The 15255-nt window shown below is 38.3% G+C and overlaps 1 protein-coding gene across 1 annotated transcript in view; it reads right to left on the bottom strand.

Moving 5' to 3' along the window:
* Positions 1 to 14307, bottom strand: part of LOC306868718 (guanine nucleotide-binding protein subunit alpha-12) — a 32662-nt gene extending 18355 nt beyond the window's left edge. Inside the window, exons 1-2 of the mRNA XM_079415018.1 lie at positions 13551 to 14307; positions 3427 to 3642 (exon numbers count right to left, since the gene is read on the bottom strand). Coding sequence (XP_079271144.1) covers positions 3427 to 3642; positions 13551 to 13853 — 519 coding nt within the window. The 5' untranslated portion in view covers positions 13854 to 14307. The remainder of the gene's footprint in view (positions 1 to 3426; positions 3643 to 13550) is intronic.
* Positions 14308 to 15255: the final 948 nt, after the last annotated feature.

The raw sequence follows: 15255 nt of genomic DNA, 5'->3' as shown, positions 1-15255 counted from the left end.
GAAAAATGTCTTCATTTCTGCTCTGTGTGTACACAAGATAGCAGCAGCGTCAGCCTTCAACAAAACAGCAATACAGACTTCCTGTCAATGAACTCTCTGCAGCCTTCAAGCAAAGCAAGGTTTGTGTCCAATCACAATATGACCAGAGCCGCATTCCCGCTAAGAGCGGGTCTTGTGATTTTGGCAGCCTTCTGACAATGGATCCAGTCCATTTTCTTTGTTTTTTGTGTTAATGTGCTAGCCTTACACACATTAAAGCAGTGTTCCTCATAAATACTGGTGAAGGAAAATTACATCTCAGCAAAAATCATGTCACTCAATCATTAAACTCGAATCACAGAGATTTATCAAGATCCATGCAGCCAACTCAATACAATCCCTTAACATTTATAACGGTCAATGGTCACGGATTTCTGACATTAATTTAGGGTTGCACACTGACAAAAAGTGTTACGCTTGTTTCTCATGGTCAATGCCAATGCTTTTCCCTAAAGAGATCCTCTAATAGACTACACCCGTGTACTGAAGGCCCGCCCTTGCACCGCCACAATCCTCCCAAGAGCTGGAGGAACGGAGCAGACACTGGTGGAAACTGAGCCAAGTTCCTCACAAAGAGATGCATTAACTCTGCAAGTTAATGAAAAAGCTGATGTTCATGTTAAGATGATCCCAAGAGCATCTTGAGCTTCAATGGAAGAACATCTGACCGTCTGTACAAAGAGTTAATACCACAAATTTACTAAAATATCTCTTTGTATCATAATGTTCCTTTGTTTTAGTTTTTTTCAATTTTCAAATCCGGAAACCTCAAAGTGTATTTTAAATTCTGAATTGATTCTATGCAATTTCTGATATTTGAACTGTTTGTGGGATCTAAAGAGAGTTTCTGGTCTCATTAGCATGTACAACTTGCCGTCCTGGTAGAATAGAGACTTTCTGTTAAGGAAAAAAAGAGCAGCATTTCCATAGGCGGACTTTTCTTTGGGGTAGAAACGAAGACTTGTAGGACAGGGTTAATTCTGGGCCTCTGGTCAATAGGGAACAGGAGTCACTCAGTCGGACAGGCTGAGCCCTGTAATGTCCTCCCACTCACTGACTTCTGAATGGACTCACAAACAAACAGGCCTTCACAGAGGAGAGAGAACAGAAGAGGCTGAAGGAGGCTGGGGCACCAGCCCTTTGGCCCAAACAGCCAGTTCAACGTAATGACCCATATAGGGTCAAAAGACTCATGTCACAGACCGAAAGGAAAAACAGCTGGGTCAAACTCCACAGACGTCACACGTTTCATTAAAGCAAAACATGCAAATAATGGCTTTCAAATGGTAGAAGTACTTAAAAAGCTTATTCGCCTAGATGTTGGATGTTACAAGATTCTTAGTTCCTCTCTTTAAATGTCCTGCATTTATAATTACTTTCCATCATTTGATAGACTAGGTTTTAAATTCTCAGTCACTCTCTAATTTTATCTACAGTTAAAGTGCTGTGTTGTGGGTTTTTCTTTTAATCTTCTTTTGCAATGGGAAGAAACAACAGACATTGCAGTCTGTTCATTTGATTCAATATTTCATTGAATTATTTAACTGTACTACACTGGAATCTCTCATTTTCTCTTTAAATCCTCACATCTATTTGCTGGTCTATTTTTGCCAGGGTGCTTTAAAACATTATTTTCCATCCTTTTTCTTCACTTCTAATCCATATTAGCATACTGTAGCATATATCGTCCTTCTGGCCATTGTTAGATCCAAAATCTACAAAGATCCTTCTAGCTCTCTGCATATATATATATTTTTCATATTCTAAGTGAATTTTGAGTTAATATTGAAATAATTTCAGCATTTTGTGTAAATCTTTATTATTAAATCTCATTATTATTAAATTCAGCATTAAATATACGTAGACATTTAGCCATCATGCTCTACAGATATCACAACTGAACTTCAGTCATTAAAAACATATTTTATAAAAACATTTTATTTCACAATTATATTATTTTTATATTTTTTTAAGTTTTAGCATTTTTCAAGTCACAATTCAAGTTTGCCAAAATCATTGTGATTTAGGGGGTAGTATTTCAAATTTTAATGCACAAAAAAATGCTTAACTGAGTAATATCTTAGATATCATAAACTGGCTTCATTATGATAATGTATGCCAATCCGAAATATAGTTTTATCCACAGAGGTAGTAAATAAAATAAATGAAAAGTAATGTCTTTTTTTTTATCCTTAAACAAGACCATCTGTGTTTAATCACAGTAGCAAGAGCCGACGATGTAAACCCACTTGTGAAAAAGAAACAAAAATGCAGGGGGTTTTGGGGCGGAACTCTGTCCACAGATGAACTCATCACATAAGAGCCAAAGACAGATCTCTGATTTATCAGATTACAGCCGTCTGTTCTTAGCCTTCGAAATTAGTATGACCACAGCAAAAGGTCAGGAGCTACTTCATCAAAATAAGAAGCATCAATGAGATGCTTCAGACACTTTATGCTCTCAATTTCTATGAAAAAACAGATTTTATGAAGGTTTTTTCTCTTTATAGACAAAAGAACGTGAGCACTAAGAAGTCAAATCATCACATGCGTAAAGGGAAATTTGTGCCATTTCCTCACAGATTTCCTCACTGTCTATGCTGTCCTCCATTCTGCTCCATTGACCTAGATCTTCAGGACTCTCGACAGCACTTAAAAAATTCATAAAGATCGAGAGGTACTGTGACAGAGATGTGTATGTGAATCACATCGCTCCAGTGCGCAGTCAGACCGATTAAACTTTGAGAGACTCCTGTGCACAGCTTCTTAACTCATTAAAGTCCTGTGGCAACGTGCACGCTGAGATGAGATGCACATAAATAAGTCAAGCTTCCTCTGCTTTTCTGCATTCAGCACGTTTAATTAAGGTCTCCCTGTGTCTAGCTTTAATAGCTAGGCCAAAGATTTCCATCTAACTGACACAGAAATATTACCATATTTCCCGTACCCCTTGGCTATCAACTGGTAGAGATCATGGGTTTGATTCCCAGGGAACACACATATAAAACGTATACCTTGAAGGAAGTGTATTATTTTTTTAAAACTTACTGAACATTTGAACAGTAGTGTACTTATAAATTGAAATTAAAATAATTATTAACGTAAACCATTTTCCCCAAATAATCTCACTAAATAATATCACTATATAGTCCAAAGGTTAGTTGGATTGTTGTCTGAATGTGCTGCCCATTGAAGCTCCACCTTAGGAGGCTATCTATGAACGATCACCACTGTGCCCTTGAGCAGTGCACTTACCCCAGGTAAATAATAGATTATTTGTTTTATGAGAGCACACGTTGCCAACTACCCAAAGACCCATGTGGCTCTTCCTGTGAGGAGTATCCAGATGGCACAGGTTGTCAGGAAATGTATAGTGATCACACTCACCAGCTGAAACTCACTCCGTCGGCCATAGGCTTCCTGGATGCCACTATCATTCCAGAGTGCCTGCAGGGCTGGGACGTACAGCTGAAAGGTGCAGGGTTCGACGGGCATGCCAGCTTTGTTTTCGAAGGACATAACAAACATGCCATGCTTCTCGTTCTCAGAGTTCTGCCAGGGAACGCCAAGTTTGTCTCGGGCATCCACTAGCACCCGCATCCCCTTTGAGAAAAAAAGACAGAGAAGGAGAGAGAGATTAATGACATGTTTGTTTGTCTAGGGTGTATACTGCCGTGCAAAGGCAAAAGACTGATTAACTTCGATTTTTGTCGAAAATTAGTTATTGATATTTTTGGGACATTCAAGACATCCTTTTTCATGCACATAAGTACCTTGAGTCAATTTTGTTGTTTTTCTGAGAAAATAATGGGTCAACTTAACCGTAACTTCAAAAAGCCCTGGAGAAACCAAGGCAGAACATCGTATAACACCAGTAACGGCTCTTTCGCTTTGTTTGGAACGCTCAAATTGAGCTACGGCGTTCTGCCTTTGTTTAGCCGCGCGTCAAAATGAAGTTACGGTAACTAACAAAGTACTGTAAAGACTAGACACCTTGGCAGCAATACATAATCGTGAATAACCTTTAAAGATTTTTCCCCCTTTTTGTAATGCAGATTATTCACCAGGCTGTCACTTCTAGTTGGATGCGTGTGTACTTGAATTCCGTAGCATGATCAGTCATAAAATCAGAAGCCTAACAGTTCGCAATTAAATCCATATCCTACCTTTTCTTGTAACCCGATAAAATCAGTCCATAGTGCTGAACATCATCGGACATGTTTAATCCACACGCATTTCTGAGCATGCCTGTTTGCTGGCGTTCACATCAATCCACAAGTCATTATTTTAGGTTAGGCTATTATTTCATTTAAGTAAATATAAGCAATTATGCTATGTCTAGAATTCCTTTGTTACTGAGCATAGCAAATAAATTGGTTGCAAAACGGTATCCACTCACATGTTTAACTTTTAGTCTGCTTGTTACGGTCAAAATAAAATGTATACAGTCACATTACTATATGCAATAGCCAATATGAGATAGTCCATGATCAGTAGATTTTATACAGGTGTTACTATAACGATTTTGTAAATGGTGATCAGCAATCAAATATTGATAATGTGGAAGTTACTGCCTTTTGCCTTGATGTGACTTCTCACTTTTTGCAGATAATGCAAATGCAGAGTACAGTAACTTCAAAATAGGGGTAAAAATCAAGTTTGAGCTCACAATTTTTTAATGTAGATAATTTTCATTACTAAAACATCTAATTGCCAAATTTCCAGTGTCCTACCTATAATTAATTTGGCTGGACAAGTAAAAAACTTTAAAGTAATTTTTCTCAGTTTCACTCTCTAGCGAGTTAAGGTCTTTTGCCTTTGTAGGGCAGTATAACTACAGCAGGGTGTGTCTCTAGAACTGAGCTTCTATAACAGGAAGATGAAGCAATTCTTCTGGAGACAAAATAAAGATAGTAGCAATGTCTTCATTTAACACCTACAGCACACTCTAAACCTGCTAAAGTTCTGTCTCTGTAAATCTCCCACTCTGTTTATGCTAAAAGGGACAAATACTTGAAATAATGCTGTACAAGAGTGTGAACCACAGCAATAGGAGGTTAGCCTAAAATCAACATGAAGTCAGAACTGACCAGAATTAATTATGTTTTTAACTATACCTTTTGTACATGTTTCATTGAGTGTGTAGGCCTGTGTTTAAACCAAGACATAAGTTCGGTGCAAAAACTATTGTGATAAACATTTTAATTTGAATGAATGTCTGTTAATGCATCTAAGCGCCACCTACTGTCAGAGAATGAATTTGCATTTTTATTCAGCCGTTTTTTACGGATTGGTCTGAAAGGGAAAAAATGAATGCAAAAGTCTGATCAAATTTTTAGAGTTGGTGTGAATAGGTCTATATTCTAAACAAAAATGTCAGAATGAAGAAGAAAATTTTGTAAAACTACTACTCTTTTGGTGCAAAAAAAACCCCTTTCCTAGCGTTACAATTGTACCTCAGGGTAAAATTTGCATACAAAAAAATCTAAAAAGATATAAGATGTGTCAAAACTATGGTCGCTTTAAATATACCACTGTCAGCTGACACAACTTAAAGACGAATCTAAAGTGTGCTTGTACTGCATTTAGAAGAAGCTCAGATTGCTGCCACTCAGTCATGACATGTATACCCGGAAGGAAGATCTGATCCCAGAACTGAAAAACTCTGAAGCCAAAAATGAAAACATCTCCAGAAAGCTCTGTTGAGAACAGCAATCGCACTGAAACGAAACTTCCGCGATGAGCCTCCTCGCTTCCAAGCATAACATCGAATACACAAAACCCTGAACTGAGCCTCTGGCAGTTACCAGGAGGGCTGTGCTCTGTGGAAGAGCAGAAATATCATGAGACGCTTTGTAAATACAACATAAGGCCATTGACTTTTCTCGATAATAACTGCAGTAGTATCAACCGAGTAATAGTAAAAATCCTCCTTTGCAGCACATTTCACCTTCCTTTTGTTGCAGTGGAAACACATCCTGATATTTAGGGTCCCAGAAGGGGGTCCTGGTCCTCTTCTTCTACTCTTCAGTATGAATCATCGACACTAGCACTTAAAAATGCCAAGAGCAAAGTATACTAGAGTAATTAGAGCAGCCAGCATGCCTTTGTCTCTGAAGAAGATAAAGGGTCCCACAGGCACAGGTGCTTCGTGGGATTTGACCCAGTGACCCGGATGAGTCCGTTTAATGCCATTCCAGCACACCAGGTCAATAGGTTGAGTGTAAAGGCAATGAAAACTCCTAGTCTGTCCGCATGTGTGAGGGATTTGTACATCAACACGAGACGGTTGCATTGCAAACCCAATAAAACAGCAGGGCAGCGACAGGAAATGAAAGTAGTACAGTCCTGTTAGCCTGGCTGTCTCCATCAAATCCTGAGATTCCCCCACCTCCCAAATCCCAAGATTCCCTGAGCCATCAAACAGTTCACAAATGTAAACAGTTGTTCATGCTTAAGGCCTCCCTGCTGTTTCTTCTTAATACTCTTAATAGTGTGCCTTAGTCCAGGGTTGTCAGGGTACTTTCCTAGGGGCCAAACTCAGTCACACTTCTATTGTGTCCGAGAGGCAGCCCCCAAAACCCACCCATCCATCTCTGACCTTTCACCCACTTCTGGCCAACACTATCAGGGAAGCGTAGACGTATCCTCCTGTCCTCCTTGGCTGGATCCACTGACACCGTCAGGGCGAGAGAAAAGAGAGTGCGGCTAGGCAGCTTCATCACAGAGGAGAGGTCAGTTGCAAGGCTTCCAATCTCATTCTGAGTCATGGCAATGTCCCAAAAATATCTCCAAAACCTCAACTCGCCGTGAGCAAGGCTCCTATCGTTTCTGAAAAGCCTCCTGAAAAACAAGCCTTAAGTGTTTGTTTTAAATGGCATCTTCCAAAGAGACTTGTTTTTTAAGTCCTCGGGAAAAACCACAGAGTTTTCCATATCATTTTTAAGTCTACAACAGACAATTCTTGATATTTCCCTTGTTGTTTGTTGAAAAAGGGGGGATTTCCTGAGTGTTCAGGCAACAAAGAGCAAGAATGATATTATTCAGTGATCTTGGTTTCTGCTAAGAGACGCAACTGACAACGAATCCAATCTGTTGCCCCTCATCTGACATGCATTAGACGGGCCCTGCGTGTCAAGCTCAGTAATTACTCCAAATGTGGTAATGGCAGAGCTGTGATTTCGCAGCGTAAGCAGAAGTGGGGAACGAACCAGGCAGCCACTCACGGCTTCCCCACCGCTGAACAACCACAGCTAAATCAGCAACAACTCCTTAGCCATAAACAAGCTGCCTGTGAAGGAGCCTCCCAAGACTCCGGTCACAGAGGAACTCTCAGATTTATCACACAGGAAGATGGGCTTGATATATGCTTGCTCCCTGTGTCACCCTTCATCCACTTCCTGTATCCTCCCCCGCAAGGATCTTTTGAGCAGGATGCATGCATTTAAACCTTTCGGTGTGGTACAACTTTTTGGTAACTTGCTCCTCCGTACAAATGATCCACTGCCAGTGGTGTCCTGTTGCACAAGAGATCAAGAGCTTTGCAATAGGGAAACTGACTCTTGAAGGGTCAGAGTGCTGAGTGAGGGGTAAAACAGAGGCCAAGCGGAGGTGAGATCTTATCGTGTCCCGACACGCAGTGTCAGTATCAGGTCAGTCTTTAGATCACTCTCCAATCAAAGATAGGACCATTAAAGAGTTAACAGAAATGACTAGATAGCTAGCTACTGATCTAGGAAGTAATACATTCCCAGACATAAATTACTCAGCCTACTCAATGTGGGTTTACAACAACAAGGCAGGAAAGACTGATTGTGTGGTGTATCAAATCATTTATTTGGACATTGAAGACTGTACACACAACACATTTAGCTTTTTTAATACATCCTTTTAGTATATCAAATGGCATTGGGTGGGACTTGATTTTATCCATCTGGTTTTGATTGGATCATCAAACCATCAAACAAGTGAAATAGAATTTAATTCAATTTAGATTTTATCTAACAAGGTTGTCTTTAAAAAAACATTGGTTGTAAAAACATTTTACACCCTTTCCAAACAGACCACCTCTGGGCAATATTCAAAAAAGGCATTACTGGAAGGATCTGGAAGAAGTTGAGAGGACTATCTCCTGGACCTTTGCCACTGTAGAGTGGCTGAAATGAAGATAACGTTATCTTTAAAATAGCCAATAATTTGATCAGCACGTAGGCTGAGATTCACTCACGCGACTGTTTGTTTGTTCTAGTTTTTTTCCACCCTGAGGAAAAGTCTGGACTGGGGTTGCTCCAAATTGGTATCAGTGAAACAAACATCACCAACACTGTCATCATCCTTGAGCCTTCAGAGGGATGGGCTGAACAGCAGGGTGATGACAAACGGCCAGAGGGGAGATGATGGCATGACTGAATCGCCATTGTTTGCAGCATTCGCTGTCTGTGCACCGAGGCTAGGCATTTCCTCTGGTTCTGTAGACTGTGCGATACTGCAAGCCCACAGAGACCACCATTGTGAAGCTATTCCAATCTGACCTTGACTTCACTGCTGACAAACAAGGTCTCCAGTCCAGTTCTCAAGCCACTTCACACATCTTGACTGTGAATACTGTGAAAGTATTATCACATGCTTTCCTTTTACTGGCCACTGTCCTAAAAAAAATCCCACTAATGTTTTAGGCAACTGTTTTAGACCTGAACTGAATTACATGAATTACAAACAATTTTACAAAACTATTAACACCAATGTGGAACTTTTATACTTCCTAAAAAATAAAAAACAAAAGAAAGCTAGCAAACCTGCATTAAAACCTACATAAAAAAGTATCATACTTCAGACTCAACATTATAAAACAAAGCTTTGTTGCTTTTAGTTGAAATTTGTCATCTATATGCTTGTAAAAATGCCACAAAGCAATTAAATGTCATCAAAATGTGCATTCTAGCTAAATGGACAAAAAAGTCCCACAAGGGCATTTAAAGCTATAGTTCAATAAAAGCACTGTAAAAACTGAAACTCTGCAGTTGTTAAATCTGGATAGTTATTTCTAACTGACCTGATCCTGACCTGACTTCTTGTTGTAACCTAATGTAAGTTGATTAGCCATGTTAAATAATATTTTGACTTGAATAAAGCAGTTAATTTAGATGTTACTGTACCACATGAAACACTTTTTATTAATTATAAGTGTAAAGTTTTAACAACACAGAGTATGAATGACTTTTAGACTTTTAAAACCTTGGCAGCCAATCAGACTCCACCTCGAATTTAAAGAGCTAATATAATTATAGTAGTTTAGTGTACTATAAATTATATTTTTGTGTGATTTGGCCTTTATTTATGTTACTTTTTGCTCCCTAAACCCCCAAAAAGTTTCTCAAATCTAAATAAAGGTGTTTCATAACCTTTTCATAACCTTGAGATGTTTTTAACAACTAGAGTTAATAAAACCAAGTGTGGTGACTTGTGACTAGAAGCCATGGTAAACCACACATAAACACAAAACTTTAGGCACATTCTTCACGGCCATTTGCTCTCTTCACTTGACTGGCAAGGCAGCGAGTGGACAGTGTAATCAGCGCCAACACATACATTTAGGGAGTTTAGTGCGGTTAGTCATAAAACTGACTTCAAGTTCTCGTGTACACATAGATGCTCCAAAACAAAGACCTCAGCATTTGCCTCTGCAGCTAATGAAAGAGATCAGAACTACATTATAATGTTTTCCTCAGCTCACTATAGTCACTTTGTGGTGAAGGGGTCTTATTGAAAATAAACTGAGATGACATCATCAACACAAAGAAAGCTCAGTTCTGCTGCTTTGCTCCCCGGGTGGGTTAGAAGAGGATCTGATCGCAATCAGTCCCAGTCGAAACAAAGTGAATCTTTTAGCTCTGCCTCAGTCTTGTCTCTCTACGACATGGGCTCCTGGAGTCACTCTTATCCTGAAAATTATGGACAAAAGCTTACACATTTCTCTGGCTGTGGGAAAGACCCATGATGTGATGTCTGGCAGTTCGGCTAAATGTTTGGTGGACAAGAACCATGGAGATGGAACATGTGGACCTCTGCGCTAACATCCTGAGAAACATAACCTTTTCTATATAAAACTAAACTCTTCCACTGAGCCAAACCTCTGATCTGGCAGCACTGCTTTTGACCAAACTGTGAGTAAGATAACAAGACCAAGGATAGGAATATTTATCATTTCAGTTTCCCACTGAATAAATGAACATCATAGTTTGCCAGAATACAGACATATTTATGTCCAATAGAGAAAAAAAGCATTTATTATATATGGAACAATGACGAAAATCTAGTTGAAAACACATGCACCAGGTTCCTAGAACAGGCACACAGCTTCTTCAGTCTGCTGCCATCAGGGAGGAGACTGCGGAGTCTCCAGGCGAGGACCAGCTTCATACGTCAGTGACTGATGGACTGATCACTACCTCAACCAGCATTGACTGCAAACTACCTCTTCGGATAGTCTGATATAAGGACTGTTCTCCCTACTGATAAGCTCTTCTTGCACTACACATATATCTGCACAGTTTTGTTTTATTTAACTGGTTTGCACTCTATCTATCTGCCATGCGCCTTATGCCACTTCATCTATTTCTTTATTTTTCTACAATGTCCTCATTTGTATATCTGTATAGTTGTATGTACATATGTTTAAACTGTATTATCTGTATTTGAACGTGTTTAATGTTAACTGTATGCACCATGGGTCTGAGAGTAACGCAATTTCAATTCTCTGTATGTATTGTACGGCACGTACATGTGGAAGAATTGACAATAAAGCAGACTTGACTTGAATAATCTTTGTATTCAAGTGGGTTTGCAAAACTGTATAGCATTTTAAAAAAAAATGCTATAACACTTTTTTAACACTTTAGAATATGGAACACACATTCACTATTAACTAAGAGCTGTCCCTCAATAAACTTCTAATTTGCTGCTTATTAATAGTAAGGAAGTTGTTGTAGTTATTGGGTAGGGTCTAGAATATGGTCATGCATTATTATGTGCTTTATAAGTACTAAAAACAGCAAATATGCTAGTGCATATTAATAAGCAACTAGTTAATAGTGAATAATGTTCCCTAATCTAAAGTGTTACCAAAAGTTTTAATTTAATGAAAGATAAAAATGTCAATACATTTAAGTGTACAAATCTGAATGATTGTCATCAAAAATGCATTTAGGCCTACTTATGTTTTGTGTGTGTGTGTATGGAGCATGTTTATTTTACTTCTTGTGACAAAAGTGCATGTGGCAGCAGAAAACAGGCAAGTTTGCAATGACACTTTTTGACTCAACCTATTTTTAAGAAGATTTGATACAACACAACAGCATTTTAAGATTTATTTAATGATTAATGTAGTTGGGTTTAATGAAATAATACTTTAAGTAAAAAGTGTTTTATTTATTTTGTATTTATTATTATTATTATTTACAAATATCATAAATCATTCATATTTTATATGTCTTGCCAAACAAGGTCAAATTATCTGATATTTTAAAAGATTATTTGCCTGATACACAGTTATATAATTTTCAGTTTTATGTCTTTTTCTGCATGTTTCTGCCTGTTGTACTCATTTTATATATATTTTAATAAATTATTTAATAAGACAAAATTAGCATTATATCATTGATCCATATAATTACATCTCATCTAACATAAAATCAAAGTACCATAAAGATGACAAGGACAAGACGATGAACAAAGCTCTTTTATAAATAAACACCACAAAAAAAGCTCTGACTCAGTCAACTAGTGCTTGTTAAGCACATAGACGTATTGAACAACATGAAAAGAATGTTAGATCTTCTCTATCCCCATTGTAACATAGATTCAGGCTGTAATAGTCTTCTGCCATCAGCAGCTAATCTCAAAGGCTTCACTATGATCACATCAGATGCCATCAGTAAACTTCCCAAACCAAATGTAAAACCAAATAAGAGATAAAGAGAGGAAGACACAAGTGCAGAAAGTACATAGATACTGGAAAAATCAGGAGATATTAAGACATCCAAAGACACGTGAGCTCAGAAAGCACATGAGCTGATCACAATGATAAGTCAGACACAATCTCTCCGTTCATAACAGAGCCAGGGATGAACCTAAGCCAAACAAAGTGACTCAATGTACTGCTAACTGTAAGGACAGCTAAGCTTAGTCTTGTGGTAATTACGAGAGAACATCTGCCAGCCTGCAAATGTTAAGATGCTGATTCGTGATTACTGGTTTATAAAAAAAAGTTGCTTCTACCAGAAAGGCCAAACATTGTTCCTCATGTTCCTCTGTAACTCCAACAGCCCCAGGCCTTATATCTCATCTCGCACACACATTCTGGGATGCATTTTCACTCCTTTCCCGTTAACTCCAAGCTGTGAGTCAAGCCACTGCTATTAAACGCAGACATCTTAAATAGACGTGCTTGGGAAATGACCCAACAATAATCCCATGGGATTCTGATTTGCAGTAGAGCAGATGCCTAAAGCAACCTTCACATGACTATCAGCAAAATGAATTAATCAGATGCTCAAAAAAAGAACATTTTCACATGGATTGGGTATCCAAAACCTTTGTATAATCAACTAACATGGATATTGCACTCAATCTAATATGTAGCTAAAGAAAGGATTGATAGTAACTCGTGTGAGTCTGCATGATTAGCAGCTGGTTCACGTACATGTGATGAGAGTTCATATGAGCACTTTCTGATGACTGAAGCACAGACTTTGGGGAAGTATTAATTATGCTGAATGCAAAAAAATGCATTTGTTTGCGTTTCTCATTTCTGTAGAGAATGTTTGTTTTACTTATTGCAACAAAAGTGCATGTCACAGCGGGAAACAGGCAAGTTTGGGCAAGGAAACATGGCCTTGGTGACCTTAGAATAACTAAACAACCTGACACAACATCATTTTAAGATGTTTTGATGCAACACAGAATTATTTTAAGATTATTAATTACTTTTCTATCTGTACATACTTACAGTTACCCATCTATGTTTTCAATTGAATTTCTTATGATGAAATATATAAACTGCATACAAATTTATAGGTGGCATTTCAAAACTATCTATCTATCTATCTATCTATCTATCTATCTATCTATCTATCTATCTATCTATCTATCCATTTGCCTGCCTGCCTTTTTAATTCATTTCTTAAATATAATGAAATATATGATGATTTTTTTTTATAGATTTAATTTCAAATCTGTCATTCTGTCTGTTTTTAATTTATTTTTTAAATATATAAACCAAATACAAATTTCTAAGGGTGGCATTTTAGAACAATTTACCTACCTATCTAGCCTATATCGCTTTAATAATTCATAAATGCAAGTTGAATTTTATGAAACGCAGAAAATTCACAAAACTGTTGACAAACAAAACAGACTATTATTACGCCAGAAACAACAAAACTTGTTTAACACTGCAAACTTAAAGCAAATCTTGTCATCAAGCAAACTTGTCACGCGCGTGAGACCGTTACCTTGATGACATTCTCAAAGATGGTATCCCTGAAGTCGAGCAGTGCTTTCTGGTCAAACTCTTTCCCGTGGATGATCCTCATTTGTTTGAGGAAGGTGGATTTGCCGCTCTCTCCTGCGCCCAGCAGCAGGATCTTCACCAGACGCCGCACAGAGCGTCTCTCGCGCGCGAGCATGGAGTCGATCTCGCGACTGCGCCGCTTCGCCTCGCGCTCGCGGTCTTGTGCTTTCCCGTTACTCCGGTCATCGTGAGAGGCCTCAGCGGGCAGCAGACACCGGCTCAGGGTGCGCAACACGCCGGCCATCCTTTGCAACTTAAACGCGGTTAGTTACCACCTGGTGTATGCATTAAAGTGCCAAAGAACTTTATGTTTTATACAAAATGTACATGGAATAGACTCAGCTGGCGCCGGCAGACATCTGCTGTGAATATTCAAGGCGGTTAAAACAAACACTAAAAGGAAAAAGCTGAAACACAATAAACATTTTCCTCCATTATAAAGACATCTGTAAAGGCGTTCACACTGAAGAGGTCCCAAAGCGACCGCTGCTGTCCGTTTAAACTATGAATAAAGGCAAGTAAATCCGCTGTTCGTGGTAATGAAAGCACACCAAGCGCTAAATGTGCTCAGGAGATGTTATTTAGCTGGAAACCGTATTCATTTATAAACTGGTTGCGACGTAAGTTCCAAAAGTTAATTCTGGAGGAGCGCGAGCGACTTTCTGATGTTTCCTCGCAGCTCTCTGGGAAGTTTGTTTGCTGGACTGACGCCCCTCCTGCTGTTGGGCCCGTGGCCGGTAGGGGGCCGAGTGAGATGGGTGTTTGTATTGACATGAGGGGGATTCCAGCCAGTGTCAGAAATGTCATAGTTTCACAGTGGTGTCTTGCTGTCTTTCATGCACTGCCGTCTGTGTGGCAGTAATCCCAAATTTTTACCAGACATGAAAATATCAAAATGATGTGTCATAAATAACCCTTTGAAATAATCAATAATTTTTTATTTATTTAGTTTTTTGGGAAAAAGGTGTGACATTTTGCAACACGTGACACCTTATGCAACACTGATAGGAACACTGAGATTAAAAAAAAAATTCAGCCATCACCGCATTTCAAAATTGTTAATTTTTGTAAAATATAACATCTTCTTTTTATATTAATGCTATGAGTATTACAACATCATTATTGTACATTTGTAACATTTTAATTTTTAATTTAGTGCAGTATTTTGTCATTTTATTGTCATTTTCACTAGCAACTGCAATTGGATTTATATTGTCGTTCACTGTTATCCCACCGGTCACTATTGTGACCATCAACATGTTTACTCATTCTATGACCACACTCAACAAAACTGAATATATGTGAATTCATATATTAATACTAGACACCATAAAGATCATGTGTACCAAAAATCTTTGTCATATCTTTATGTTAACATACTTTACTATGCTTTTGTTTTGGAGTTTTGATGCAGCCATCATCATCTCAAGGTGCAAACAGGAAATAAACTGCTCTGGTCATGTGACAATTTGCACTAATCATGTGAAACTGCACATATTTAATTGAGACCCTTTATTTTTTCCATATTTGCAGGAAGTGCACTAAAACATCAGTCAGTAAGGTTTTTAGAGCTTTATAAATGAAAACCTTTTTTACGGTCACTACTGTGACCGGTGGGATTAAATGGGTTAAAACTTTACATGAAA

This window comes from Barbus barbus (genome assembly GCF_936440315.1).
Source record: "Barbus barbus genome assembly, chromosome: 4".
NCBI lineage: Eukaryota > Metazoa > Chordata > Actinopteri > Cypriniformes > Cyprinidae > Barbus > Barbus barbus.
The sequence above is the reverse complement of the archived record's forward strand: the minus strand, read 5'-3'. Positions and strand labels throughout refer to the sequence as shown.